The 9,127-nt window shown below is 64.1% G+C and overlaps 1 protein-coding gene across 1 annotated transcript in view; it reads left to right on the top strand.

Annotated features, from left to right (window-relative positions):
- The window catches only part of LIMK1 (LIM domain kinase 1), a 10,987-nt gene extending 2,368 nt beyond the window's left edge, over positions 1-8,619 (top strand). The window contains exons 2-15 of the mRNA XM_026063736.1: positions 1,656-1,794; positions 2,759-2,868; positions 3,002-3,208; positions 3,922-4,027; positions 4,120-4,304; positions 4,406-4,589; positions 4,928-5,014; positions 5,705-5,836; positions 6,014-6,073; positions 6,523-6,588; positions 6,720-6,876; positions 7,004-7,059; positions 7,146-7,303; positions 7,491-8,619. Of these exons, the coding sequence (XP_025919521.1) occupies positions 1,656-1,794; positions 2,759-2,868; positions 3,002-3,208; positions 3,922-4,027; positions 4,120-4,304; positions 4,406-4,589; positions 4,928-5,014; positions 5,705-5,836; positions 6,014-6,073; positions 6,523-6,588; positions 6,720-6,876; positions 7,004-7,059; positions 7,146-7,303; positions 7,491-7,677 (1,834 nt within the window). The 3' untranslated portion in view covers positions 7,678-8,619. The remainder of the gene's footprint in view (positions 1-1,655; positions 1,795-2,758; positions 2,869-3,001; positions 3,209-3,921; positions 4,028-4,119; positions 4,305-4,405; positions 4,590-4,927; positions 5,015-5,704; positions 5,837-6,013; positions 6,074-6,522; positions 6,589-6,719; positions 6,877-7,003; positions 7,060-7,145; positions 7,304-7,490) is intronic.
- Positions 8,620-9,127: the final 508 nt, after the last annotated feature.

Genomic DNA, 9,127 nt, shown 5'->3' with positions numbered 1-9,127 from the left:
CCCTGCACCCTCCACTGCACCTCCCTCTGCACCCCCTGCACTGCACACCTCCTGCACCCCCTTCCCTGCACCCCTCACTGCACCCCCAGTGCACCCCACCACACAGCCCCTGCACTGCACCCCACTGCACAGCCCGTGCACCCCCTGCACCACAGCCACTGCACCTCCCCATGCACCCCATTGCACAGCCCCTGCACCGCACTTCCACTGCACCTCCCCATGCACCCCCATTGCACAGCCCCCTGCATTCCCTGTACTGCACCCCCCACTGCACCTCCCCATGCACTCCATTGCACAAACCCTGCACCCCCTCCCACTGCACCTCCCTGTGCACCCCATTGCACAGCCTCATGCACACCTTGCACCATATCCCCCACTGCACAGCCCCAGGGACCCCCTGCCCAGCCTCGTTTACCCCCCCCCCCATTGCACAGCCCCCTGCATCCCCTGCACTGCACCTCCCATGCACTGTCCAGTTCTTCCCTCCCTTTACACCTCGCATGCATAATCCAGGTGCAAACACCCCTCCTGCACCTCTCTTGCCTCACCCAGCTCCATGCACCCCCTTGCACTTGTCCTACCTCTTCCAGCCCCCTGAATCCCCCTCTTTGCACCTCCCAGGCCTCACCCAGGGCAGAGCACCCCCATGCGTCACCCCACGCTGCACAGCCCCATGCACCCTCCCTCGCTACCCTTCAGGCTGTCCCCTACGCAATTCGCTTTCTGTGCTGCCCGTGACACGCAGCCTGCACCCGTGACATGGCTGTGCACCCTGTACCCCACTCGCTCTGCTCGCACCCCAGCAGCTCCCTGCCTACCAGCCCCATGCTGGCAGGGCTCAGCCTGAGCTCTGAGGCTGCGTGCTTCCCCCAGCAGTGCCCTGTGGCCTATGGGTGTCCTTGCCCCCCCCCCCAAGCGTCAGGGGTGGGAGGATGCCTCCCCCGTGGGGCTGGAGTGGTTCGTTGTGCCGAGAACCGGGGGCCGGTTGTGGTTAAGCCCACGGCTGGCTATAAATAGGGGCTGCGAGCTATATGGGGGTGCATGGGCTGGGAGCGTGGCGTGACTCACTGCTGGTGCTGGCGCCGGGGCTGCACGCGGCTTTGCAGCCCGCAGGCCCTGCCGGACTCCTCCAGCTAGCCAGCAGGACCCCGGGGGCCACCAAACGGCTATGGTGGGCTACCTCTGGGTCAGGGTGGGAGCACGGAGCCACCCAGGCTGCTTGGAGGTTGTCTTGGTGCCTGCAAGTCATACGTGGGCAGGACAGGCGGGATTTGCTCGTTCTCCGGGGCTGCCCATGTCTGCGCTGGGCTGGCATGTCCCTGCCTGGGTCTGCGCCAGCCTGGCATGTTCCTCCACGTGTCCTTCCCCACATCTGTGCCAGGTCAGAGCATCCCTGCTCATCCGTGCTGGACCAGCTCATCCCTCCGGGTGCCAGCACCAGTCTGTACCGGACTGGTGGGTCCCTCTGTGTGCTCCTGGTCTGTGTGTCCGCTGCCGGGCTGGACGTCCCTGCGCCATCCAGCCCAGTGGGGATGCCAGGCTTGGAGGGGGTGACACCGTCTTGTCCGAGGTGGGGTGGCAGGGGGGCCCCGGCAGTGCTGCGGGACCGATGCCCGTGCCCGCTCGTGCCCAGCGCCGGCTCTCCCGTGCCGCAGGTGCTGCGAGTGCGGGGCCTCCCTGTCCCACCAGTACTACGAGAAGGATGGACGCCTGTACTGCAAGAAGGACTACTGGGCCCGCTTTGGGGAGCTGTGCCATGGCTGCTCCGAGCAGATCACCAAGGGGCTGGTCATGGTAAGCACCCGGGGGCCGGCCGTGCTCGGGGCGAGCAGGAAGCGGGCTGCCATCCCCAGCGCGCCGTGGCGGCCACGGGCTTCCCCTGGGTGGGCGGTGAGCCCGCCGCGGCCGGTCCACGCGGGAGCGTCGCTCCGCGCCATGACTCACGGCTGAGCTCACTGGAAAGGGGCCGAGCCGGAGAGGGGCACGCGGCTGCGGCCCCCACCCGGGCCAGTCGTGGGGCCGCGGCGGGGAAGTTGCGCAGAGGGGGCCGGTCTCGCATGGCGACGCAGGTACGGGCCCGCGGCGCGGCTCTGGGGCGGGCTGGCGTTGGGGCGTCTGCGGCGTTTTGGGGGACGGGGACTGCCGGGAGAGCACAGACCGGTCTGTCACCGGAGGTGCCACTGATGCAGCCGCCTTTTGGCCCCAGCTTCACAGCTGCTTCCTTCCCCTCCTCCCCTGCGCGTCTGGAGGAGCAAAGCGGGTTCCTGGCAGCCGGGCTGTGTTTCACTCCCTGACCCCTTTCGCTTGAGTTTTTGTGGCCTCTGTGTTTCCCCTTCTGCTTCTTCCGCGGGCTCGACGCGCCCCGGGGAAGGAGGCTCGAAGCTTTGGCACAGCAGGGAGACGGAGCCATCCCTGCGCTGGACCCAGCTGGTCAGCGCGTCCCCCCCGTGCCTTCTGCCGTGACTCAACCTGCCCTTCCCTTGGCCCCACTTTCACCCTGGGCACTGGCCGGTTCCCCTGAGAACTGAGCCTTGGGCAAACCTCCGCGAAGCAGGGTCCTCCCTCTGCGGAGCAGGGTTCTCCCTCCACCGGGCACAGAGACACCAGGTCTGGCACCCAAGGGTGCTGTGGGGCACTGCTGAGCCCCTGTGTGAATGCCACCCCTAGCTCAATGCCCCAAACGCCTGGATTCGTAGGAGCTTTGTGTCCTCTCTGCCCCTCGAAGCTTGCTTGTGGGGCTCACGGCATCTTCCTGCAGGTGGCTGGGGAGCAGAAGTACCACCCCGAATGCTTCAGCTGCCTCAACTGCCACGTGTTCATTGGGGACGGGGACACCTATGCGCTTGTGGAGCGCTCCAAGCTGTACTGGTACGTCAGAGCCCCGCCGGGGCATCGCGGAGGGCAGGGAGGCACTTCCCATGGGACGGACGGGTGCCGGCCAGCGCTCCGCTGTGCCTCCCTTTCCCTGCTCACCCAGTCCTCACCCCTCTTGGCCCCACAGTGGGCACTGTTATTACCAGATGGTGGTGACGCCGGTCATCGAGCAGATCCTGCCAGACTCGCCAGGCTCCCGCATCCCGCACACCGTCACCCTCGTCTCCATCCCCGCCTGCTCCGATGGGAAGCGAGGGTTCTCCGTGTCCATCGACCAGCACTGCAACTTGCAGGGCTGCGGCTCTGAGCACTCGCACACTGTCCGCGTCCGAGAGTACGTACTGCATGGCACACCCTGGCCTTGGTGCTGCGTCCCCTCTTCCCTTCTCCCCAACCATGATCGATACCTGAGGGTGGGGATTCCTGGGTCTGCCCTTGCCCTCCTGCTTGCAGGATCAACCCCCTGATTTACCTCCCAGAGTCCTTCCAAGTGTGGGTAGGTGAGGGATGGGATTGGTATGTCCCCATCTGTCAGGGGGGGCTGTGGGTACTGTGCTGGCATGTCCCCATATCCCGGGGATGGTTTGTGGATGCTGTGCTGGTATGTCCCCATCCATCGGGGTGGCTTGTGGGTAATGTGCCGGTGTTCCTCTGTCTGATGGGGTGGCCTGTGGGTACCGTGCTGGCATATCTCCATATGCTTGTGATGGATTTGTGGGTACTGTGCCAGCATGGCTCTATCTGCATGGGGTAGCTCAGGGGTACTGTGAGAGCATGTCCCCATCTACTGGGGTGACTCATGGGTATCATGCCTGCATGTCCTCATCTACCAGGGGTGACTCGCGGGTAACATGCCAGTGTGTCCCTATTTGCCACAGTGTCCTATTTGCCAAAGTGGCTCGTGTGTAATGTGCTGGTGTGTGCCCACCCGTCGCTGCTGCCTCGTGGGTACTGCCCCAGCATGTCCCCAGCTACTGGGCTGGCTCTCATGTGCTGTGTCAGAGCCAGAGCGATTGACCTCCCCACCCTTGCGTGTCGGCCCTGCAGAGTTGATCCAGACTGCATCAGCCCTGACATGAAGAACTCCATCCACGTGGGAGACCGTATCCTGGAGATCAATGGCACACCCATCGGGCATGTGCCCCTGGATGAGGTACCGCTCCCCAGCCGGCCACCCCCAGCCAGTTGTGGGCAAACCCACAGGGTTCCCCATGAGCCATCCCCCAGCATCATCTGTGCCCCTAGATTGACCTGCTGATCCAGGAAACCAGCCGCCTCCTCCAGCTGACCATCGAGCATGACCCCCATGAGCCCTTGGCCCATGAATCAGCCCTGGAGCGCAGCCCGCTGTCTGAGCTGCACAGCCCCCTGCGCTCCCCGGCCCGCACACCCTGTGGGGAAGCCAGCGCCATGCGTCAGCGGGCAGTCATGTAAGGCTTGCACTTGCCCGCGTTCTCTGTCGTGGGCTTGGGGTCCCTCCCTGGCCCCACTCTAGGCACTGACCTGACCCTGCATGTGGTTTTGCCTGCAGGAGGAGCTGCAGCACGGATAAGTCGCCTGCCTCCAGCTCCATGGGCTCGCCGGCCTCCCAGCGCAAGGATATCAGCCGCTCCGAGTCGCTCCGCGTGGTCTCCCGCACGCACCGCATCTTCCGCCCCTCAGACTTGATCCATGGCGAGGTGTTGGGGAAAGGCTGCTTTGGCCAAGCCATCAAGGTGGGTCCCTGGCCTGTCTGCCTCCAGCCTGGCTGCAGTAGGGACAGGGATAATTATCACCATCTCATCCCTTCCTCATTAGCCCTGCTCCCGAGGAGCGCCTTCACCCTGCACCTCTTCCCCCTAAGCTCTGGCAGGAGACCATCCCTTCACATGGCAGACCTCTGCCCTTCTCCCTGCGGCCTCTCGTGTCCAAGGATCTCAACTCCCTGGGCACCATTGCAAGGGGAGGATATGGGCGTAGCATCTCCCAGGCCTGGTGTATCCCTAGTGCTGGCTCCACGGGGACGGGGATGGCAGCTGGGAGCCGGTGGTTCAGTGCCTGCCCTCTCTGCTAGGTGACACATCGAGAGACGGGCGAGGTGATGGTCATGAAGGAACTGATCCGCTTTGACGAGGAGACGCAAAGGACCTTCCTCAAAGAGGTGAGTATCCTGCTTCTTTCCATAAGGCTAATTGCCCTGGATTGGGGGGACAAGGGAAGGGACTGTTTTCCCCTGGGCTAAGGGGGGCTCCTGGAAGCACACCGTGTGCTCAGTCCCCACCAGACTGGGTGGCTGTGCTGGGACAGGGTGGTCAGTATGGCCTAGGGTGCTGGGCACAGCATGTTGGTGCTGCTGGGCAGCCCAGTGTTGACCAGCTGTCAGGGACAGGCAGAGCAGGCACCTGTCCTAGGAGTGGGACTCAGGAGCGCATGGGGTTGGGTGGCCAGGCAGCAATGTGACCTCCCAGTGCTCAGGCAGCAAAGTGCCCACGGTGCCTAGACAAGGAAGTATCGGGTAGCGAAAGGCTCCAGGAGCCCCCCTGAGTCAGCACGTTGAAGGAAGGTGAAGGGGAGACTCGATCCCACTGTCAGGGATCTGCATGGGAAAGGGAAATTGGATAGCAGAGGGGAAGGCTCCGGGTGCAGCGAACAAAGGGGCAATGAGAGGAGGGAGCTGGAGGACAAGATGGGACCAATTGAGGATAAAAAACAGATTTGCCTACTTAAGCTGAGGGCAATTAACACAGGCAGCGGTCTGCCTGTGAGGACATAAGCGTGCCTCTGTGAGCCTGGCTCAGGCCAGGGTGATCTGGTGAACCCTGAGGATCTGATTGGTGCTGTGGTCTCACAGGTGAAGGTGATGCGTTGCTTGGAGCACCCCAATGTGCTGAAGTTCATCGGGGTGCTGTACAAGGAGAAGAGGCTCAACTTCATCACGGAGTACATCAAGGGGGGCACCTTGCGGGGCCTGATCAAGAGCATGGTGAGCGCTGGGCTGGAGACAGGCTCGGAGCTGCTCTCCAAACCCATCCTGATGGCCCAGCTCTGAGCCCGGGGACTGAGTGCACCAGGCAGGCTGTGGCAAGGAGTGCAGCCCTGGGACTCTCTGTGGCGGTTCCCCTTTCCTCTTCTCTAGCAAATACCCCCCTTCTGCCTACAGGACAGCCACTACCCATGGAGCCAGAGGGTCAGCTTCGCCAAGGACATTGCAGCCGGCATGGTCAGTGACACTCAGGCAGGCCAGATGGGGGGCATGGGGACACTGGACATTGGCAGTGTGGTGTGGGTTTGGCAGGTGCTGCAGTGTGGCCATGGTGGCGATGGCTCAGTGGGCAGCGCTGTGTGGGTGCAGTGGGCACGGCTGGGTAGGTGTGTGGGTGCACAGGATGGATGCTCTGGGCACAGGGTGTGTGGGTACATGGGTACTACTAGGCATGTGGCAGGCTTGGGTGCCCTGGGCATGGGTGCGCTGGGCACAGCTGGGTGGGTGTATTGGGTGCTACTGGGTAAGTTTGTTGGGTATGTGTGTGCTGGGCGCTGGAGGGATATGCTGAGTGCTGGATGGTGCATTGGGTATCGCTGGATGTGGATGGCAGGCACTGGGCATGGGTGTCACTGGGGCTGGCTCTGGGTGCTGTCACCCTGCTCTCAGCCCATCCTTCTCCTCAGGCCTACCTCCACTCCATGAACATCATCCACCGTGACCTCAACTCTCACAACTGCCTGGTGCGGGAGGTAAGTCCTGCTGCGGCTGCGCCCACTGCCCCAGGCATGGGAGCAGAGCTGCCCACTACCCCCCAGCCTGTGTGAGAGTCTCAGCCATGTTCACCTCACACCTCTCCCTTCTCTGTCTATGTCTTGCCCAGAACAAGAGTGTGGTCGTGGCCGATTTTGGGCTGGCACGGCTCATGGTGGATGAGAAAAACCAGCCTGAGCATCTCAAGAGCCTGAAGAAGCCAGACCGGAAGAAGCGCTACACAGTGGTGGGCAACCCCTACTGGATGGCCCCCGAGATGATCAATGGTGAGCATGGCTGTGATGCCCTGCAGCATGGGGGATGTGACTGGCTGGGGATCTGTGCTAGGGCAGGGGACACGTAGTGAGGCAGGGACAGGGTATGCAGCACGGCCCAACCCATCTCTTCCTGCAGGCCGGAGCTACGATGAGAAGGTGGACATCTTCTCCTTTGGCATCGTCCTATGTGAGGCAAGTACCACTGGCGGCCCTGCTCCGCGCTCTTCGGTGATGCTCTGATCAGGCCGTGCCTTCTCCTCACTCCCGCTCTCCCCTAGATCATCGGCCGAGTCAGCGCTGACCCCGACTACCTGCCCCGCACTATGGACTTTGGCCTCAATGTGAGGGGGTTCCTGGACCGCTATTGCCCCCCTGCGTGTCCCCCCAGCTTTTTCCCCATCTCTGTGTGCTGCTGTGACCTGGACCCTGAGAAGCGGTGAGCAGTTGGGCCTTTGCATCTCCCTGTCCTGGGGACCAACGTGACTGTACCATGGGCTGATGTTGGGGCTGCCGACGTGGCGGGGGAAATAATATGGAGCTGGGGCCATGTGTAGGATGGATGGGGCTCGCAGGGTGCTGAGCGGAGCTGGCTAGGAGCTGCCATCTCTCCCTCTCTTGCTTAGGCCATCCTTCAGCAAACTGGAGCAGTGGCTGGAAACCCTGCGCATGCATCTCGAGATCCACCTGCCGCTGAGCTCGCAGCTGGATCAGCTCGAACGAGCCTTCTGGGAGACGTACCGGCGGGGCGAGAGCGGGCTGCCCACACACCCTGAGGTCCCCGACAGAGCTGCGCACCCGTGCCCCCTCTAAAGCTGCACCGGTCCCTAGCGTTGGGGACGGGAGCCCTCTCGTCTCTCGGGGCCACACTCTCGCAGCGCGTGGGGAGCACGGCGCCGAAGATGAGCACCTCTTCCTGCCTGCCGATAGCCCCTGGGGCTGGGTCCCTGGGGCTCTCAGAAGGAGAAAGAGCCTCCATCTCGCCTTCTCTGCAAGGGCCGGTTTCATTGCTTCCCATCCTGTGTTTGCACCCCCTTATCCCTGGGAGCTGGCTCTCCCTGTGCCCCGACGTCCCGTGGACCCCGTCTCCCTGCCCACGTCCCCACCGGGTTCCTCGCAGGCATCCGCCCGGGGCTCTTTGGACTGCACGGAACTGCACGTGGCCGGTGACCGGCCCTGTTTGTACATAGCCCCTGTAAATAGCCCCCGCCCCCAGGAAAGCCCGGCCTGCCGGGAGCGAGATGGCCGGCCGCAGCGCCAGGGCCGGAGGGCGGCTGTCGCCCCGTCCCCACGCTCGCTTTGTGACCGCACGGCCCCCACTCTGCACGCTCCGCGGGGCCCGGGGCTGCCCCCCTCGGCCCAGGCCTCCGTCGCGAGGGGGTGCCCGGCCTCAGCGCCCGCACGAGCCCCGTGGGCTCCCCTGTACAGACCCGCCCCCGATCGCAGTGGTGCCTTGGGTTTACGTGAACTTGCACTGCAACACCATAGGGATCTCCGTTTCGTTTCGTTTGTGAGTGCCGTCCGCCCCCAGGCCGGGGCCGGGGTGCGCCTGCCGCCCCCCGCGCGGTGCACGGCCCCCGCGCTGCACACGTGCATGTGTGTGTGTGTGTGTGTGTGTGTGTGTGTGTGTCCCGTCGTGCCTGGGGGCCCCCGCGGGGAGCGCGGCCCCCGGGGCGACCTCGTAGTGATGCCCTCGCCTCGGCTGTCCCCTCTCCCCGAGCTGCTGCTGCCTGCCCCGCGCCGGGCTGCGCTCTCCTCCGGGCGGCCTGGCGCCCGCGCGCGCGGCCCGCGACGGCCTCCTGCTGCCTGTGCTAACCCGCGACCGCGCGGCCCTGGGGCGGCTGCGTCCGTGCGCGTGTCGGGGCGTCGGGTCCCCCCCGCCCCGGCGCTTTGTCCTGTTCTGAGCCAGGTCTCCGGCGCGTCTGGGGGGGACGGGGTGCGAGGACACGTCCCGTCTCGGTTCCTTTCCTGTCCACTGCGGAAGCGGCACGAGGTGGCCGCGAGCCGTGCCCCGTGGCGGCAGTGCCGGCCCAGGCCCCGCTGGCTCTGCCTCGGCGGTTTTGCGGTGCGGTGCTTTCCATGCTCTTTATTCAGGTTCATTTTCTGTAAGATATTTAAAGAGAAGAGTTTGTATTATTTTTTCATACGATTTAGAGTTTGCCATTTGTCACTGCCTCAGTTCTGCTTACCGAAGGGATGAAACTGTGAAGCGTCTCCGCGCACTTTGCCCAGGAAGTAAAACGCGACGTCCTCTGTCGAGGCG

This window comes from Apteryx rowi, unplaced genomic scaffold (assembly GCF_003343035.1).
Source record: "Apteryx rowi isolate R43461 unplaced genomic scaffold, aptRow1 scaffold_20, whole genome shotgun sequence".
In the NCBI taxonomy this organism is placed as follows: Eukaryota; Metazoa; Chordata; class Aves; order Apterygiformes; family Apterygidae; genus Apteryx; species Apteryx rowi.
This window is presented reverse-complemented; position numbering and strand designations above follow the sequence as displayed.